The sequence below is a fragment of the Sturnira hondurensis genome, unplaced genomic scaffold (genome assembly GCF_014824575.4).
Source record: "Sturnira hondurensis isolate 20B ecotype Veracruz unplaced genomic scaffold, ASM1482457v3 Scaffold0018728, whole genome shotgun sequence".
Classification (NCBI taxonomy): Eukaryota; Metazoa; Chordata; class Mammalia; order Chiroptera; family Phyllostomidae; genus Sturnira; species Sturnira hondurensis.
This window is the reverse complement of record NW_028091359.1, coordinates 15,660,810-15,682,586: the sequence shown is the minus strand read 5'-3', so window position 1 is coordinate 15,682,586 and position 21,777 is coordinate 15,660,810. Positions and strand designations below refer to the sequence as shown.

General features: G+C 38.7%; 1 protein-coding gene across 1 annotated transcript; it reads right to left on the bottom strand.

The window, feature by feature from the left end:
* Positions 1–681: 681 nt before the first annotated feature.
* On the bottom strand, positions 682–15,849 carry WSB1 (WD repeat and SOCS box containing 1). The gene is made up of 9 exons (XM_037069762.1): positions 15,497–15,849; positions 10,766–10,934; positions 9,611–9,879; positions 7,965–8,096; positions 6,241–6,341; positions 3,619–3,791; positions 2,996–3,109; positions 1,667–1,774; positions 682–1,366 (listed from the first exon to the last, which is right to left on the bottom strand). Exons 1-9 carry the CDS (start codon positions 15,534–15,536, stop codon positions 1,207–1,209), a joined length of 1,266 nt encoding a protein of 421 aa, XP_036925657.1. The 5' UTR covers positions 15,537–15,849; the 3' UTR covers positions 682–1,206.
* Between the last annotated feature and the right edge of the window lie 5,928 nt (positions 15,850–21,777).

The following is a 21,777-nucleotide window of genomic DNA, read 5'->3' as shown; positions in this document are numbered from 1 at the left end:
TTAAATTCATGAAGCACCAACTCTAGCCCTGTACTCTGCTACTTCTTCACTACCTTTCTCCCCTAATTTGTTTGAGGTGCTCCATCAATCCCACAATGGAGACAGACAGAAAGCACTAAACCTTCCAATGTATTCAAGAAACACTTGCAGAAGATAGTGATGTTTTGTCTTTAATTAAAAAAAAACTCAACAAAAATATATAATCAAGCATTTTACATAATACATACATTCTTAATATCTGCAGGTAAGATAAATAACAGAAGGCAAAAGCAGGTACACTGTATTGCTTCTCTTTGGTAAGACACCAATATTACCCCCTGCAGAAACACAGGATACATGTAAAAACAAACAAAACCACAAAACCATGGTCTTAAAATAACTATCTTAAAATAACTATGTTTTTACATGTAAAAACAAACAAAACCACAAAACCATGGTCTTAAAATAACTATCCCTTAATACAAACAACAAAATATTTAGCAATAAAATAATACAGTAGATGGATCTTCAAATTGACTGAAATTTATAATACTTTAAACCACAGGGGTTAGTTAAAGTAACAAGCTGCTTTCCAAAATTAAGGTCTGCAGCAGTAGTTTGGGGGTGAGGGGAGACACCCTTTCTCTAGTTATATCCCGGCTGTTTTTACCTGAATGTCACATTCAAACCCTACCTCTCACATGCCATTGTAAGGAAAACAAAATCCTTTCCCTACACAAAAACTTCATGTTACTTACAAGTCAGTTTTTTGATACCCCCCACCAAACACACATTTTATGAGGCAATTCAGCTTTTTTAAGTCAATATTTACCATCTAAACTCAGTGTCCCAGAATAAAAATGTTTCCTTCCACTTTACAGCAAAGATACATAGTGCGGCCCTATTAAAGCACTACACACATGTCAGAACTAAAGCTCAGAGAAGCAGAAGAGTCCATTCAACACATAGCAGCTTATATCTAACTATGTACATGTACGTGTGTTTCACAGTTAAATTTTAGGGAAAAAATTGCATTTTCTATGTTGAGAAGTACTTCTCCTATAGTCTATAAATAATATTTTTAAAACTGATCAAAATGCAGTACAAGAACATATCAAATTAAATAAATCTTTGAAACCTTGAAAAACAGATACTTGAAGTCAGTAAAGCTTGAGGTTTGTGTGAGTGCGCTCTGTCGGTCCCTGTGAGCAGGGAAGGCAGAGCCCTCTAAATACGATAGGAGAGGAACTCCAACACTTTGGAAGGAATCGGCAGCTCCTGGACTTGTTGGGTGGGCATCACTCTCCGGATTGACATCCGACATAAATGCTGAAGGCTAGGGATTTGCCTTGGGGTGGCCCAAAAATACACACTTCCATCACGTGTCCTAAACAGAAACAAAAAGAAAAATCACAAGCTCAGTCACCCAAAAACACATGCATTTCAACGTCCTACAGCTCAAACAACTATCATCCAAAGCTGTGTATCAGAGTCACAAACTATATAACAGAACCTAATGAAGGAGACACATAACCAATGATCATGATCTCCTTTATGACAAAGCAATAGCATTACAAAGAGCCCTTATGGAAGATTTATGGACAATACATACTGGCTGCTTTGATTAAAAACTACCTGAAATTGTCTCTTAAAAACAAACAAACAAAAAATAGAAAAGTGGATTTACCCAGCAGCTAAAACACTGCCATCAGTAGAAAAGGCACAGCAAAGACCATTGCTCAAAGGTGCAACTTGTACTGGATAATCCTCATCAATTCTCCAGAACCTCACCATTCTGGAAAGGAAATACATTGTCCGGTAAGTATCTAGTAGGAATTCAAGGTATAAGCAACTTTCAAAACTGAGAAAGAAATGCCACTATGTTCCAGTCACAAACAGTACATTCGCACAAATCAGGACAGCAAGTGTGTAACTTGCTTTATAAAGTACTGTATCGTCTGTACATTGGTAATTTGGATCTGCCCACACTTAAGAGACTATAATGCATGTCTGTCTACCTGTCCTAGTTCAGATCCAGAATGCTCACAGCCAAAACCTTTCTCCTTATTCCTACACTTAAAACCCAGTATCTGATCTTTTTTACTCTCATTCCAAGACATTTATAAAACCTTCTCACCTAGGTAGAGTATGTCTAGGAATGGCAGACGACTGCTATTCAGAATTATCTATGCAAACAGGAAAATGGTGATTTATTGTCATATAAAGCATCTGTGAGCTAGGCTAAAAGCTAATTAAAAATCTACCCAGTTTCCTTGAACTAGCTAACAAGGAGCACAGGGAAAGGCATGCACTATCTTTAGTCTACATGCACACGACTCAGGTCAACATTGTTTTTTGTTTTGTTTTGTTTTTAATCCTTACTAGAGGATATGCTCATTGATTTTATTTATTTATTTACTCATTTTAAAGATTTTATTTATTTTTAGAAGGGAAGGAGGGAGGGAGAGAAATATCAATGTATGGTTGCCTCTTGTGCATCCCCTGCTGAGAACTGGCCCGCAACCCAGGCTTGTGCCCTGACTGGGAATCGAACCTCGATCCTTTGGTTTGCAGCCTGTGCTCAATCCACTGAGCTACACCAGCCAGGGCTGTTCATTGATTTTAGAGTAAGAGGTAGGAGGAGAGAGAGAGAAGTGGTGGCAGAAAGAGAGTGAGTGAGAGAAACATTGATGTGAGAGGGAAACATCGATTGGTTGCCTCCTGTATATGCTTCAACCCTGGGGATCAAACCCTGCAACCTAGGTATGTGCCCTGACTGGGAACTGAACCCACATGGGACAGTGCTGCAACCGAGTACCCTGGCCAGGTCGATATTCTTTAAGACATACCAATATCTTTCAAGATCTTGTGTAGAGAACGAGACACTAAAACCCAAACTGCAAAGGTTTTTTTTTTCTTTCTTTAGCCTTTCTTAAGAATGTTTTTATGAAGTCAAAGATGAAAAGAAATCTTTAAAAGACAGTAATGAACAGGTCAAGCTGTAATTCACACTTACTTGTCATCAGCAAGGCTTGCAATATGCAGTCCATCATGACTAAAAGACACAGACCGGACCCATCTGTCATTTGCTCCTCCAGCAAATATCGGAGTAGGTGGGGGAAACATATGCCTGAGGTAGAAATGCATGTTTTTCAGTGAAAATGAGTCACTTCAAGAAACAAACTTCCCAGGTACAAAATACATCTGTCTTTAAGTAATGTTTAAAGTGGCCTTAACAAATACAAGTAAGACTTGAGAAGAGCTGACATAACCAAATTAAATGAAAGGAACTTAAAAAAGAATTACTAATCTCCTTTTAAGAATATTGTTTAAGGCACTAAGATTAAGTCCAACTTTAAACTATTTTTTTTTCAACATGAAACTCTAAATGTAATTACCCCTTCTACAGTCATGTACTATTAAATAACAAGATCTATATTAAGCCAAGTTTATCCTTACAATTTATATTTAAAGCTTTGCATTATCCAAGGACTTAAATAATAACAAAACTTTAAATTATGATAGGCTGCAATTTTAGGTTTCACATGTTAGTAATTGTAATCATTGACATTATTTCTTAAGTTATATACTGACAGCCAGAGATGAATTACAGACTGAAATAACTCATGCTGTACCCACCCAAGTTCCATGAGAATGTCTCCGGTATGTGGATCCCAGATATATACTCGAGTATCGTAAGATGCAGTAGCCAGCAATGCTCCATCAGGAGAAAAGTCACAAGCTACAACATCGTGGTGATGTCCTTCTAGTTTTCGTATCATGGTATATTTATCCATATTCCAAAGGAAAACCTGCAATAAAAAGGAAAATGTTATAGCTTCATTCAGACACACAGAGGTCAAAATGGCACATCTTAAACTAAAACTGCTAAATTTAATTCAAATTATATTAAATTAAACATTGTAAATTATGGATAATTAAAAGAATATGCTCAGTGTCATAGATTAAAAAATCAGTCTTTAAGTTAATTAAAGTAGACATGCAAATTCTATTTAAAATGTTTCTGTTAAATGTTAATTAAAAAATAAGCCTAAACATGAAAAAGGCAGTAACCACAAAGTTATACTGAAATCCATTTATTCCAAAAATCAATTAACTAAAATATACAGAAATAGATAGGGTTAAGTACTACAAACCCTCTTCTTTTTCTTCCAGAAACTACCAAATTTAAAAAAATATATACAGACAGAAAATGTAAGGTTAACAAATGGTTACTCCATTGGCATCTCCCTTTGAGATAATCACTTGTTTACAAAAGGCTTGGGTCACCACGTGAGCCTAGGAAGAGAAACAGACACTGCAAGCAAAAGGAATATTCACAGCCAAATGAAATTTCTTTGGCAAACAACAAGGATGTTAAACCATATTACGAAACGAAAATGTAATTTACGAAAATAATACAATTAACAACATTTCTGTGAATCAAGATTTGCTAATCTTATTTTTCCCAAACTGACCACACAATTATTAGTCATTTTAAGTATAAAACATTTAAATTACTTTGGTACAAGTTCACATATAGTTTTAGATTCTAAAATCAGTAGTTAGACTGTGCAGAATAGCTCTAAACAGAATTCTAATGTTTACTGCATCTGTTCTACTAAAGGTGAGCTTGGAGGTTTAACATCCTAGTAAGATAATCTCTCCTCCTCTTGGGATAAAGCAATCCTTTAGCTACATTTTTTTTTCTGCACAGACACAATATATTACTTCCAAAGAAAAAAAGCACAGGTTTTAAATTGGATCATAATTAATTAAGGTATCTCTACCATCTCAAAGAATTCCAAAAAATAGTACATACAGAGAAACCACCTGAAAGCCAATTACATCACATTAAACTGGTTTCACATGTCAGACTCCCGACTCCATCAAACTGGAAGGTCAATTTACTTGGAGGAGTCAGTGGGTTTCACTGGGGGAAATTATTTTAAAAAAGAAAAAAAGAAAGAAAGAAGAGCAGAAAGTGGACATCGACCAGCACCTGTGTTACGTACAGTACACCTTGCAGCCGAATGCAAGGTTACTTCATCCTATGGTAAAGGTCGCCCCCAGCCCGGTAGCCAGAGATGCCACTCTTTCTGCCCAGCTAACACCATTGTGCGCCTGTGTGCGAGTGGTGCCAGCATAACCTCAATCACACCAATATTGCTGCCACCACCTGTGACAGGGAAAGCAAGAAGCATATGGAAAACACACAGCCTAAAATAGCAATGTCAACATCTAGCTTTGTCCTTCTTATGATTTTTAAAGAACTAGATACTTTTCCCTAAACTTTCAACATTTCCAACTATCATTTTAACATACTTCTTTGGCTAAATAAAACGCATTTTAATCATCCTCCCACCCTCCATTATTTCAAAAGTGTATTGTGATTACCACATGTATTTGGGACTTCAAATACATTCCCTTTCACAGTATCTAAAGCTAAAATGATCTCATTAACTATACTAACTCAGAAGCTGGTAGACAGCTTCATCAATAAGCATAGCCCTCCTAAGAGTCACTTTATACTTCATCTGTCTACAGGTATACTATGCCTGTTAGTGTAAGACAGACCATATCAAATTTCTCGTATAATTCACTCTAAGACATACATGAGTGCTATTTTCATTTTATTCAAATTTTAAGTTACTTTTTTTCAGTTAAATGTCCAGGACCAGCTGGGACTCAAACTTTTTTAAACAGCAAACTGGACAAAAAAATAGAACAACAGAGAAGAAAATTATTAGCAAGGGAATGTCTTAACATTTGTACTAAATCTCTTCTATAGCACATAAACTTTCCTAGATCTTAGAAAAAATAAATTTGATAAACCCCGTATTTTTTGAACAGTATTTCTAACTAAAAGCAATCCAATTTCTCACTTTACATTTAATAACTGTATTTAATTTTCCTCATGCAAATTATCCCTATCACAAAATACAACGTTTAAGATATTCATGACACCGAGCACAGACTTAACAGGTTACTTAGATTTAAAATGATTATGCACACATTATTATAATCCAATTCAAAATAAATGTATAGGAACTTCGACACATACTGCTTTACTGGCTCCCACTGAGCACAGCATGGAAGAGTCAGGAGAGAATGCACAGCTATACACCCAGTTCTGATGGCCCCTCAATATTTTCATCATGTTTCCTGAAAAAAAAAAAAAAACAANTTAGATTTAAAATGATTATGCACACATTATTATAATCCAATTCAAAATAAATGTATAGGAACTTCGACACATACTGCTTTACTGGCTCCCACTGAGCACAGCATGGAAGAGTCAGGAGAGAATGCACAGCTATACACCCAGTTCTGATGGCCCCTCAATATTTTCATCATGTTTCCTGGAAAAAAAAAAAAAACAAAAAACCCACGTTAACCCTAGAATCCACTTCAAAGAGTGTCATTCAAAAATGGCAAAATCAAAAAATTCTATGGTAGCAGTGATTTGTAAATGTATATACTAGTTACTAATTTTTATAACTGAAGTTTTACTGAAATATAATTATGCCAATTTGTTTGTGTTGTGCTCCAACCGCAGAACAGAATAACTATGGCTGTTATAGCGTGGTCCACAAGTATAACCTATTTGACATCTGGCCCTTTAAGAAAAAGTCTGTTGACCCTTCATTTATAGAAGATAGACTTCTTTTGGTCTAATCCCTTTATATTCTATAAATGAAAGAACCAAAACACAGCAAGGTTGACACTTACTGAACATCTTCAATATGCCCTTTCACCCTTCTTTCTTTCTGATAACTTACATTCTACTTTAAATGCCTTGTACATTATACCCAAAGCACAAAATTATGGCTAAGTATATTTTAACTTGGTTTTCAAATATTTACTGAATACCAACTACATGTCAGGCAGTGAAGATGATCTCTACTCTCTTGGAGCTTACATTTTACTGAGTCTCCATTTTTAAAACATATGCACACAACTAAAAAATACTTTGAGAAAGCAAGCACTATTTGATATGCAAAAGAATATAAAAATTTAATTAATCAAACTGTTTTAACTGTTGGGATCCCTTAACCCTTCAAAAGCTGAGCAAAGAGAATCCATAAAATGCAGAGGTGGCACCTCATGGTTTGGTAATAACACCCCATTTTATTAGGTAATAGTTCCACCAGCTGGAACAGGTCTCCAAATCCGAAGGTTCTACACCCTACTCCATTCAGTTTAAGCTACCTAACTAAGCAAGCCAGTCAACTTCCAGCTTGAGGTTATAAGAGAACTAGCAGATCTTATTTAAATACAAGGTTTTAATTAAAACTACAAACTCTTTCATTACAGGCTCTAAGAAGAGGGAAGAAATACTCTGTATGGTCCTCTTAAACAAGGCAGATTCTCCAAAACCTTTTTAGCAAGCATCACAATTACCAAGGTTTCAGAAAAATCTGAGTACTTGACACTGACATACCTTTTATTATATCGAAGGGTAAATCTTTTACTTTTCAAAACACAAACTTCTTAACCTATCCAACGTAATATTAGGCTTATTATTAACACTTAGATGTTATAAATTCTGATGTACAAGTCACATTTTAATCTAAATTTTATTAGCTCACTAAGTTTTATATCTGTTTATTATCCATGGTCTACTTAAATTTTTACTAAGCAAATGAAGTTAATAATCCTCCCTAAGAAAAAAAAAACTAATAGACCGGTTCATATAAAACCCTGAAACTGATCTAGATTTTATCCTCAAATAGGTGATACAGATCTGTGCGGTTAGTTTCTGAGTAATATTAGATTGTTTACTTAGAGTAACTGCTGACTCCTATTCTGGGTCACATTTATGGTTTTGTTTGATCTGTACAAAGAAAGGGACCAACAGACTAGAGAAAAGGAAATGATCGCAATGCCACTTTGAAAGTCAAATGCCCCAGATGAACCCAATACCTCTCAGCAGTAGTATCAAAAAATGAAACCTTTTTCACAGCCTGGAAAAAAAGACATACCATCATCTTTCAGGTCCCACACTCTCAGAGTTTTGTCTCTTGAAGCTGACACAAGGATCAAGCTCCCATCTGGAGCAAAAGTTAAATCTCTGACCACTTCAGTATGATCTACCAAGTTAAGGAGGAGTTTTCCTAAATGAAATGGAAAGGGAAAATAAGACAATGTTAATAATTTTTATCAGCCTCTTTTTGATAAAATAGTGTTCCTCACCATTTAAAAACTATTTGGGCATCTCTTCAGCTTACCAAGCATAAAATGACTTCTTAATTCTCTTGGTATTACCTTTAAAGATTTGCTATTTACATTGCTCTAAAAGGCATTATCTCTAGAATATAAAGCTTACATTTATTAGAAAAAAATTAAAAGGGAATTCCTGAATGTACACAAACTCCTGGATCAAGTTAATTTAGTATCAAGAAAACCTACATTATCATCATTTAAAAATCTTTGTATAGCATGATTTTTAAAAAGATTTTTATTTATTTATCTTTAGAGAGGAAGGGAAGGAGAGAAGGAGAGAAACATCAATGTATGGTTGCCTCTTGTGAGTTCCCTGCTGGGAACTGGCCTGCAACCCAGGCATGTGCCCTGACTGGGAATCAAACTGCGATCTTGTGATTCGCAGGCCCGTGCTCCACTGAGCTACACCAGCCAGGGCTATATAGCATGATTTTAAACCAAAATTTTCCTTTTCTTTTTCCTTGGCCTTGGATTACTATTAGACTGTCAAACTCTCCAAAGATGCACATTATCCCACAACAACCTAAAATTTTCAAACATAATCTCACTGAAAAAAATGTACTTTATTCATAATATTATAAGAGTTTTGTTTTCAATGAGCATCAATGTGCTTAAATTTTTTAAGAATCTAATCGAATTTTATTAGTCATCACCACTCGATGTCATGTTCATATCACTTGCTGTGTTCTACTGTACATATTGCTTTAATGCTCATTTTTAAAACTCCTTCAAATGTACTCTCATCCAGAAACTGTTTTAGGTAATGAATAACACACTTACTTTTATTTGCCCAAAGAATGTAACTTCTAATCCTATCTAGTTATTAGATTAAATGTCACTAAAACCTGATAAAGGGTTCAGGGGTGTCCAGTCCTTGGCCCAGGAGGATTATGAATGTGGCCCAACACAAAATTGTAAATTTACTCAAAAAACTTTTTTTTTGCTCATCAGTTTTTGGTAGTATTTGCGTATTTAATGTGTGGCCCAAGACAACTCTTCTTCCAGTGTAGCCCAGAGACATCAAAGGTCAAACACCCCTGAAAGGTGAATGCTGAAAACCAGGTTTGCCTCAAAACCTGTAAGCTATCAACCACTGAAAACTGTGTAAGAAAATGCCTTGCTGTTTGACTAAACTAAATTACTTGTTGTGTTAGCAAAACATTCCTTAGATATGCCCTTCCTGTTAGTGTGCTGTAATAGCCTCCAAAGACTGATCAAGCACTGTGAACTCTATTATCCTAAATTAAAACCACAGCTGAAGGTGCTACTCAGGCCAATTATAAAGATGCATTGCACCAATTCTTGCTTTTCATAAGTGAAAATCCTCAAATCATATACTGCCTATGAGCAATGCCCTGCGCATCATAAAATAATCGAGTTTGCTTTTAAAATTGTGATTCCATACCTGTATATACATCCCATATTTTGATACGCCCATTGTTTAACCCTGTGGCAAGGAGCAGCTGATCCTGTCCGAATTTGAATCGATGCCATTCTATATTTACACAGCGACTCTGTTTTTCTGGAACTGAAGATCCAAAAGCAAGACTCCAGACTATATCACCACAGTCTATAATATGTTCCCGAGGCTTATTTTTCTGAGCACCATCACTGTTTTGTCTTGACAATCTCAAACCACTCGAATTGGTGATGTTCTTGGTGCCATGCAAGAGACTGGGTGGGGGAGGGTCAAAGAGAAATCTAGTTATTACTTACTCCAGCCTCCTATGGATACGAAATGGTATTTGTTAAAATTACCTCAGTATTATCACTGTGACACTAAATAACAGAACCCTATAAATGGGAAGGGGAAGTTGCTATGAGCTACAAGGGCATGACCAAATAAATTCACAGTGGCTGAAAAGAGGAAGTTCAACAATGAAGTAATTTGTATCAAAATTTTCTTCAAAACCACTAGATCAAGTAAGACTCCTTTAATTAACCTAAAACAAGTATAAACAAGGAAAAATTTTTAAAAACTTGAAAAGTTAAGATTCTGAGAAGCCAGCACCAGAAAATTTCCTTAAAAACCCATAATAGTCAGTAGTTTCCCAGTTTCTACACCTAAAGTAATATGTAACAAGGTAATTAATAAATATAACCATGAAAATAGACAACACAAAAGCAGGGAAAGATTAAATTTAGGATAATGCATTTTAGAAAAACTTTCAACAAATATCCAGACTCAATTAAACTCAACAGAGGCTAAGTGCATAAAAAGTAATTACGTGACTACGCACCTGTTACTTAATAAAATGTTGTGAAATCAAAAAGCATCCCATAACAGGTCACCTGACCTGACACAAATAACATATACATTAAACCAAGGCACAACCTGCCTTTTAATACACAGAAACACATAAGGATCTGAGAAGGTGCCCTATAGGAAATACTACTACTTCCCACAATTTTTCCAATGTATACATTCAGCTTAAGATAAAACATTTACAATAGTCTACAAAAGAAAAACTTAAATATCAAAATCTTTTTATTACTCCACACAGACAAAACAGGAAATTCTATAGACAGATACATAATACAAAAAAGAAAAGTGTCTTACAAGTTCTTTAGGCACTGGGACCATGGAACAAGCTTTACTGTTGAATGCCCTTGGGACCAAGCAAAGTATGAACCATCTGGAGCAAAAGCTACAGTCCAATTCTCACGACCACATTTCTTGTCAAAAGGAGCTGCTACAGCTAAGAGTTCACCTATAGTACGTGATCTCACTAAAAAGAAAAAAAAAAGATTATATATAACCAACAACAAAATTGATACTGCTTCCATATTACTTTGGAACTTACTCAACTACATTAAGTATTTTTTCCCTTTTCTAGACATCAACATAATGAGTTCTGCTTTCCCCCTTTTGAGGGGACATATCTGGTGTGAAAAACCCCTTAATGATAACATCTTCAAGTTTGGGCAAACTGAGTTTCCTAAAATTTTTCAAAGCCAAGAGCTTTTTAGAAAGTTTCAATTAAGAAAAAAACTGGTCAAGTAATACTAGCGTAACGATCAATCAGGGCTGGCAATTACTGAAGTCCTGACTTTTGCATTGCCTTATGTTTTCATCAAATCACTAGCATTTAAAATGCAAGAGAATAAAAAGATTTTGCAAGAAAAGTTTCTTCCAAAACACATCTAGCTTTCAAAATCCATTAAAGCACTATGGCATATGACATTACATCATCACTCAAAGAAAAGCACTGTAAAATGGTCTTCAAACATGGGTATTCTTATCTTTTTCAGGTCATAAAAATCACAAAACCCTTAGAACTAGAAGGAACTTAAAGACTGTCTAGTCCAACCTTGCAACCAGTGCTTTAAATGCATAACATTTGTGAGTCTTCAAGCATCTTCCTAATGGGCTACAAACTGACCCTGAAATGGAAATAANTACATCATCACTCAAAGAAAAGCACTGTAAAATGGTCTTCAAACATGGGTATTCTTATCTTTTTCAGGTCATAAAAATCACAAAACCCTTAGAACTAGAAGGAACTTAAAGACTGTCTAGTCCAACCTCGCAACCAGTGCTTTAAATGCATAACATTTGTGAGTCTTCAAGCATCTTCCTAATGGGCTACAAACTGACCCTGAAATGGAAATAATTATTTTGGTGTTTGAAGGACAAAAACCAGACAATTCCACACACTTTTCACTTAATTAGGAATTTAGCATTCATAATAAAAGCTAGTATGTTAACAGAGCATACAGATTTTAAAAAAAGATTTTACTTATTTTTTAGAGAGGGGAAGGGAGGGAGAGAACCATCAATGCATGGCTGCCTCTCCCGTGTCCCGGACTGGGGACCTGCCCCACAACCCACACATGTGCCCTGACTGGGAATTGAACTGGAAACCCTTTGGTTTGCAGGCTGGCGCTCAATCCACTGAGCCACACCAGCCAGGGCAGACATTTTTATTCTGTATTTAACAAGCATCATCAGCAAGTTCCTACTGCAAATGTGTGCGTGCATACCCAGCTGGAATTTCCTCATTTAGGGAAAGGATATTCTTTATCAGTATATCACCAATGCTATCTCGGGTTGGTCTTATTTTCAAAGTTTGCTATCCTTTCTTCTTCTAATTGTTGTCCAGTTTAATTTCACTGTTACTCATTTTATGGTCAGTTGTCTGGTCATCACTAGAATTTTTTTAAAGATTTTATTTATTTATCTTTAGAGAGGAAGGGAAGGAGAAGGGAGAGAAATATCAATGTATGGTTGCCTCTCATGTGTCCCCTGCTGGGACCTGGCCTGCAACCCAGGCATGTGCCCTGACTGGGAATTGAACTGCAATCCTTTGGTTCGCAGGCCCGTGCTCAATCCACTGAGCTACACCAGCCAGGGCCATATCTATCTTTTAAATTCATAAATTTTAGCAGAATAAAAGTTCACAAATAAGGGAAACAATTTTTAAAATTCAACGGAAAAAATGTAAGCATTATCTTAAAAAGCCCCTGGTTAAGCTAAGCTGAGTATTTGTACGTAATTTCTGTCTCAAAAAAGACGACTAGCCCCAGTATTCAACCTCAGCAATGCCTGGTAAGTTAGACTGGCACTCACCTCTCTCTTCACCAAGCAAGACTAACCCTCCTACAGAAAACTTTCTTTGCTCTGTATTTTAGGATCATTCTATATTTTCTTCCAGAATCCAAAATCTTTTAAATAACAAGGCAGAATGTTTTTTCCTTCTTTTATGTTGGCCACAATCATAAAATTCCTCTTATATAAAAGGTGGTTCTAAATTAACTAAAAAATTGGTTCAAATAAATCAAAGACCACGAAGTAATAACCTAACTTATTCTTGACTATAAATTCAAGAAATAAGGCCACTATTTAAAAAACCCTGCCAAATAAATACTGCAAGTATTATATTAATAACTACCTTATTAATTTCTTTGCTTATGAACATAGGTCTCTAAATATATCAAATGACCACTTCAGTTTAATCAAATGAATTTAAGCACTCATTTAAATACTTACAGTAAATACTTACAGTATACTTACAGTTTAAATACTTAAACTAGCACAAACCTTTACTCACATTATCTGCAGTGGATTAATGCTGGTACCCTAAGAAATGCAGGTTTAATGATCCTGCATAAGGGAAGAGCTGCCCACCACAGGAACTTCGCTGCGGAAACCCAACTCTGCATTAGTAAATACTATCTGTACAGTAGTAACACATCATCTCAGTCACCACTGAACCAAGCAAACTAGATACTCAGCTTCTTCTTCATATTCCTGCAATTTCAAAACCAGAAAGGGGGCATCTGGGATGGTGCCCTATGAAAGAGGGCAGTAACTAACCCCATGTCACGTGGACTTCTTTAATCATTCATGGAATCTTGTTTCTCCTCTTTCGGTAGTACCAGAGAACCCGAGGTATAATTAATGTCCAGGAAAGTAGGAAAAAGTAAGTCCTTACTTATACAAAGTTTCAAAGAGATACTAGTGTTTAGCCTTGTATCCAAATGATACTTCACCCCCCAAAAGGTTAGAAAAGGCCAAAGTTTTTTTACCATATTGGCACTTAGCTAGTACAATAACTTTATATTGTATCCAAGAAATAACAGAGACCTAAATACGCAAAAGAAAAAAATTTCAAGGCTACTTAGATGACTCTACTTTATATAGGTATGCTAAGAAGCCCTATCCCTCAGAAAACTGGAAGTTTTCAAAATGATTCATCAAGGTGAAGTAAACATACAGACTAAGAAAGGCAGTTCGTTCATGTGTGGTGTTATGTGCAGGAAAAAAACTTTACTGGTATGAAAATAAGAACTTTCGAGTTCTTTGTTTCACATCTGGACACACTAGTACTAAAGTACAGTTAAAATAAAAACTGGACATAACTTTTGTTTTCTCTGCATATTTAAAAGTTATTAAAATCAAGGTTGAAGTCCCCTCCTAACCTAAGTCATCCACACTTACCCTTAAGAAAACTGAAGTCCCGAATTCTAAGAGGTCTCTAAAATATAAAAAAATTTACCCACATACAGGATAGAGGGCATTTTGGCTGCTTCCGCTTCTCCTTTTCTATAAATGCCTCTTCCATATATTTAGTCAAAGAACAGGGAAATGCAAAGACTCTCTATCGAATATTCACCTTTACACGGGGGGTGATGCTAAACCTGTTTTAATTTTTAAAATAAAAATTGTATATACTTAAGGCGTATCACTTGATTCGTTCCATTTTTACGAAGCGTACCTGTGAATGCTCCCTCAACTACCCCAACAGCTGTTCCGGTTATTTTACCTTAAGAGAGGAATTTATATAATGCGAGGTGCTTTTAACTGAGCCACTGAGGTCTTGACGCACAACCTTCAAAATCTACTGCCCTGTCTTCGGCGTGGCAGAGCCAGCCACTCAACCCGTGGCTGAGTCGTCCTGCCCTGAACCTGAACCACTCCCTTTGTTAACGCCCATTTTTTAAACTACTGCTTTCCCCAGGCCGATAGCACGTCTTCGGTCGCATTTCTCCTTAAACGGTGGTTGGCGATACACGAGGACCCCACCTTTCTTTATAGCCCAAGACACAAGAGTGTGCTATTTCTTTATAGCCCAGGAGTCTGCTTCCGGAATCGTGAATTTAAGAGCCCCCGAGACTTGTCCAGCACTCCCTTCTGCACTCGACGCTCCAGCCGCTGAACCAAGAAGAATCCTAGGATAATGGAGCCGTTCGCACCTCTGATGAGTAAAGTGCGATCCCCAAAGAGGACCGGCCCGGGCCACACAATCACCGTAGCCCTCGCTACTCGGTGCCCCGGTTCTCCTCGACCCTGAGGGCCGCGCAGTACCTCCCTCCCGGCCAGGCGCTGGGCAGACNTTTAAGAGCCCCCGAGACTTGTCCAGCACTCCCTTCTGCACTCGACGCTCCAGCCGCTGAACCAAGAAGAATCCTAGGATAATGGAGCCGTTCGCACCTCTGATGAGTGAAGTGCGATCCCCAAAGAGGACCGGCCCGGGCCACACAATCACCGTAGCCCTCGCTACTCGGTGCCCCGGTTCTCCTCGACCCTGAGGGCCGCGCAGTACCTTCCTCCCGGCCAGGCGCTGGGCAGGCGCAGCGTCCGCGCAGCATCAATGATCATCCCATTTACCCTCGCGACCCCCACCCGCGGGGCCGTTTCCTTCCTGTTAGCTCCTGGGCTTGGCTCCGGCTCATCTTACTTCCCTCCGATTCCGAACACGTTACTCCGGAGCCTCCTCCGGGGAGTCCCTGCCTCTCCCGAGCCCCCGCGCGCTCACCAGCACCCCTCGCCCACCATCCCATTCCTCACCGATCTCTTTCTCGTTGACCCTCGGGGGAAAGCTGGCCATCTATGGGGCACCGTCTGATTCCGGGGGCGCGATGCGGACGCAACTACAGAGAAGGGAGCAGAGAGCGCTGAGGGGCGTGACGCGGACTCGGTCCCTCCCGGTCCCGGGGACGCAGGGGAGGGGCGGGGGCGGTCGCGGCGGCCGCTGCCGACTGCCCCGGGAAAGCTCCGAAGGCCTTGGGCCAAACTATGCAGTCAAACACAAACAATAGACCCTGGTTTCTGCCTCACGCTTGTAGACCAAGACACTTCCGTCCACGCTGGCGACAGCAAACGAGACACTGGAGACAAAATGGCGGGCGGCTGGAGAGATATCAGGGATGTGGGGGCGAGGCCTCCCGACAACACAGCCGGAGGCCCCGCCTCCGCTACGCTCGCGACGTGACGGCCTTTGCTAGGCGGGGCGCCCTCTCCTGCGCGCGGGCGTTGTCTGGCTGGATCAGACACCCTGGAGCAGGAAGTATGGGGAGGCGTAGGCGGAGTTGTAGCTGCATCCCCTGCCCCAGCCGCTGCCCAGCCGAGGCCGAAGTAGGAACCTACTGACTGGGCGTTTAAATCTGTCTAGTTTTCCCGGCGGGTGGCTCCTAGCGTGGTTGAAATGCCTTTGAAAAGCAAATCATGAATGTAGAATACGTATTAGCCCACAGCTTAAAGATCGCATGGTATTTAAACTAGCTGAACTGGAAAAGGCATTTCAGGTTTTGACTCTCTGGCCACCTCCGCAGCCCCCACGTGCCAGGGAAGTAGAGCTTTGTTCGGCTGAGGGGAAAAAATGGGATCAGAATGAACATCCCATTTCACCACTCGTCAGAGCGTGATGGTTCTGACGTGAGCCAGCGGGTTCTAGGAAGGACCGCGGTTGACGGGTCGTGAGAAACCGGGAAGCCCGGGCCTGACGGCGTCCTGCCCCACCACCGGACCTCCCCTGGCTGCCTTTGTCCTGGCTGGTCCCTGCAGCGGGGTCTGCTTCGGGTTGCAGAAGAGCCGAGGTCCGCGTGCTCTGGCCTCTGGCCAAGCTGACCCCACCCTTCCTGCACCCGAGGTCTAGGCCTTTGGGGGACAGCTACTCACACAGCAGGGCTGATAAGTGTCAGTATCTGTCAGAAGCCAAGTTGGCTCCCATTTACAAAGGGCATATTTGCATTTTAATGGCCCTTACGAAGACTGGAGGCCGTGCTCTAAAGGAGGCTGTCTGGGGCTGGGAATTTCAAAAATGTGGCCGATAAGACTGGGAGAAAAGGTTCCTGGCCAAACTCTTGAGATTTCAAATGACAACATGTATAGTGTCTATTTCTTTTTCATTGCGTGAGTGATAATTCTTTCAGTAGTGAAATGTCTAACAGCAGATATAACAAAATCATTTCCCCTCATTTTTAATGAATTACTTTATTACATTCAGTCAATATGTTTATTAATGGTTTACTCTGTGCCAGGCAGGCACTGGGGCTACTGATGTTAAATATTTAGAGCAAAACAAAAATATTTTTTTAATTTAGTCTTGTGGCTCATAAACCAGCATTTCTAATTCTTTTAACTAACTGCTATTACCTCTGTTTACTTGTACTGTACCACACAGATTCATGGAAAAAATACTGGTTCTTGAATATCTGTGAATTATTTAGGTGGCTTTTCCATACAATTGTTTAATGCCACTGTAGTACATTTATTTCCACTCGCCAACAGACTTCCTGATCATTTTCTCAATTGACAAAGCATGACAGAATGAAAAAAAATTTCATGATTTGTACTCATTGTGATAATATCGAATATGTATTGAATCCACGCTACATGCCATATAAATGCTTTTGTGGATTAACCCATTTAATACCCACAATAGTATGAGTACTGTATTAATTATTCACATTTTACTGACAGTAACTTGACAGCAGTCACAGAGCCATTAAGTGGCAAAGTGCTAGATTTGCACCTGAACTTCTCTGACTGCCCTGCCCTACCTGTTTGCGTGCTGCCTTGTCTCTCATCTAGACCTAGCTTGAAAAGCAAATAAATGTCCTGCATTTCATACCTATTTTTTATTTTAATGTTAAATCTGAATAGCTGTCATATCCCTTGCATATCACATAAAGTTGAAATTCTCCAAAGTGTAATCCTTGGCCCACAGCTTTTTCTCTGTTTCCATGCTCTCCCTGACTTACGGCAAGCTCCCTTTTGGGTTTAACTACCAGCTGGGTATGAGGACTCCCAAATCCAGAGCTGACCTCTTTCTCAAGCTTAAAATTTACATATTCAAATACTTCTTAGTAGCCCTGGCTGGTGTAGCTCAGTGGATTGAGCCTGGGCTTCAAACCAAAGAGTAGCTGGTTCGATTCCCAGTCAGGGCACATGCCTGGGTTGGGGCATGTGAGACGCAACCACACATTGATGTTTCTCTTTCTCTCTTTCTCCCTCCCTTCCCCTCTCTCTAAAAATAAGTAAATAAAACCTTTATAAAAAAGGTGTTCTCTAAAAATAAATAAAATAAGTACCTCTCAGTAAAGTTGAATGTGTCAAAACTGAGCACATTCTCTTCTCTCCTAAAACTGCTCCAGTCTTCTGTATTCCCTACCTTAGAGATTGTGTTCACCCAGTCAGTCCACCAAGCCAGAAGCCAGAGGCTGGAGTATTCTTAGACTCCCCTCCCTCTCTCCCATCCCCACCAGGAATCAGTCAACCCACAAGCTCTGCCAATATTTTCTCTTAAACTGTCCCGGAGTCTGTCCTCTCTTTCCCAACTCAGTCGCCATGTCCTGAGTTCAAGATATTTTCATGTCATCTTTCTTAACAATCCTTTATAGCCCTATACATTGAGAAAAAGTGCCCTGGTGTATTTCCTTCTAGCCTTGAAAATTGACTAGTTATGTGTCTTTGAGCAAATTATTTAGCTCCCTATGCTTCGGTCTTCTCATCTGTAAAATAGGGATAGTAATAATACCTACTTCATAGTTTTAAGGATTGAATTAATACAAAAAAGCATTTAGAACAGTCTGACACAATGCAGGATACTGTCAGGTATATGTTAGATATTATTTTTATATATAGTAATCCCAGGTAACTGCAAAATTGAAAGCTCAAGTTCTCATAAAAAATAAGGGATTGACAAAGAGCCATAAAAATAGCGTTAAACACATGTATAATTAAAATAATAAATTAAAGTTCTGGTAAGTATGCATTTCCAAAACAAAGCTGACCCTATGACTAAAAAACCTATTCTTTGAATCTTCACTTATTCAGAAAGCATTGCTGCTGTGTAGTTATCGAAGGCTAATTTACATGCAGATATTTGAAAACTTTGAACCAACATTTGCTATCTTGACATACAATCTTTAAAAAAAATTCACCCTTATACTCCATTTCCTCATACCTCAACAAGCTATTGTATTAACAGTCTGGCATTTCATGTAGTTATACGTCTTAAGGGTGTGTTTTTTTCTGGATCATTCTCTTACACCGGCAGGGAGGTACTTAAGCATAAGAGAAGGGGAGCAATAATGATTAAAATTTTGTTCAGGAAAAATATAACCATGCATGTGTAAATAATTAGCATTTGGGAGTAGATCACAATATAAAATTTTGTCTTGCCTTTTTTCTTTTATATTATAAAATAATATTTTCATATATTGATTTAAAAAAAAACTTTTCACCACATTATTCTAGGAAACCTAAACTTCATTTGGAGGTGGGCTTCCTTTCCTCCCCCAGAATACGTAAAAATGGCTCAGAAAGGTGGGCTTCTCCTGTAGTTAACTTTTTATTACTCGTACGGACACTATAGGTATATTTCCTTTGATGTCATGAATGCTTCAGTTCACAACCATGGCCCTTTTTGGGGAGAATCAATATTCACCCAAAGTCAGAGAAATTCAAGTGGAACTCCATTGCTGTTAAGACATGCGTCTATAGGGGTCTCTGAAGTTACAAACAAATCTCTAAATAAGAATTTCTTCAGGATCTAATTGCTAAACCTATATCTTGGCGAGATACAGTGTCCCCTTCCTATAAGTAAAAGAAAGCAATGTTTATTTAAAACAATTACCAACCATGACTAAGATTTTTTAAAACACTGATAAATTTTGTGAGATGGGTTTGAAGCCAGTACCACCACCACCACGAAAAAAAAAAGCCACAACATTCAAAGTGCCAAATATTTTATTGTTCTCTAATGTGGTTCAGTTTCAAAGATGAAAAAGATTGCCATAGTTTTGGGGAGTTTTTTGACTCTGTACTCACCAAAACCAACCAAACAGGCAAAAGTTAGTAATAGCCTGGAAAGCCAACATGGCTTAAGCAATAGGAGAGTTGGTTGTTTAGTGTTTGTTCTTGCTTTTTGGATCTCTCTGCTATTGTTATTGTTACTACCGCTCCTCCCAGTCATAGGCAAAGCCTAACAATTCATCCAAAATTATTCAGGGATGGGGTACAAGGGCTGGAGTTTCTAATCACGAATTTGTGGAGTTAAGTCTGGGATTCTAGATTGAAGAGTATAGAATTTGCTCAGAATTTAGCTATAGAAACATGTTCATTAATAAACAGTCACAGAGCCCTGGCTGGTGTGGCTCACTTGGTTGGATGTCATCCTGCAAAGCAAAAGATCACTGGTTCAGTTCCCAGTCAGGGCACATGCTTGGGTTGCAGGTGCAGTCCCAGCAGGCGGCTCACAGGAGAGGCACGACTGATTGATGTTTCTCTCACATCAATGTTCTCTCCTTCTCTTTCTCCCTCTCTTATAAAATGAGCACATTTTTAAAAATATTGAAAATAATTAAAAATAAACAGTAGTAGATACCTTTATAGTTCTGAAACATACCGGAAAAATAATAGAGCCCAGAGAAAAATTCTGGTGGCCACCTCTTTCGTTCATGGTAGTCTTGCCAGGGACAAAATGTCTACTTGTCTACTTATACCCTATATTATTTTTCACTTTTCTTCCTGATTTCACATATTTTGTTGGTGGTTTAAGAGTGTGGTATGAGCAGAATATTAGCCCTGAGTTTTCAAAGATATATAATTTGATCTTAGTTTACAACTATACCCAAAATTGTTCAAAACTGTGGAGAGTGGTGCAGCCAGTCTAGACACGTCAGCTTCTCTGTCTGAGTCAGATGTCCCTGGAGGCTCATGGGAAATTATTGTATCTCAAAGAGTAAGCCAGGGACCCCTGTCTCCAGTGCTCTGTGGGACGGCTTCCCTGCACTCGGTGCCAAACTGACCCAGCTCCATCCCCTTCCTCTCCTTATCCCTAAATTCAGGGCACTCAACGTGCTGGCTGTGTCCTTTAGCTCAGTCCTCGACCCTCAGGAGAAATCTGTACAAAATGGAATATTTCACACTATAATGGGGATTTTCCTCCTAGCAATCATTTTTCTCAGCTTTGAATTTTTTTTTCGTGTTTTTATCTGTGACCATTCTATAGAGATTATGAGGGAAGAGAAAATTATCCTCTCCACATTGACTACACAAAATGCAAAGATTTCTCTTACTTGGCCTCCCCCTCTGTTATTTTGTTTCTTGTTTGGAAAATGCTTCCTGCTGCCTGGCTTTCTGGTCAGTTCTTTCTCTCTTGGGGCTGAGGGGGATGGGAAGGGAAACCACAGTGGCTGGAATTGGAATCTTTCTCCAGGGGCCCCAGAGCTTCCGGGGGGACAGCTCACGGCTACCTCCACTGTACTCGAACTTCTGAACTTCCGAACTTCCGGCTCCCACTGGCCCATCTTGTCCTTGTGTAAAATGGGCTTGAGTGCGAGATCTTCCTATCGATGCCTTTATTTGCTAATTTATAGGTCATAGCTCTTTTTAGGCTGAGGAATTTCTGACTGATTTCCAACTCTCCTTCACATTATTTCTTTTATATCTCGCTTATTGTTTTGCTTTCTGAATTTGTTTTTTCCTTTCTATGAAATAAATTCCCTTGATATAATGCAAATGTTTCCTTTTCTCTACTCAGTTGTAGGTCCCTAAGGGCCATGACCTTTCTTTATCTTGGTATCATCCTTAGGGCTTTGCAATAATTAATGTTCAATAAATGTTTGTTGAGTGGAATTAACTTGTATCTTTCATCTAACTTCCTAATAGGGTGTTTGAGGTTAATTCAGAAAGCAAGTGTTCCTATGACTACCTTTATAAAAATAAAGAGAAATCAAATTAGAAAGTTTACTAATAGAAGAATTCAAAGATCGAGGCACTTGTAGATTGAAGCCAATAAAAAACATATTAGTGACTTTGCTTACTAGTTTTACAAGGAAAAA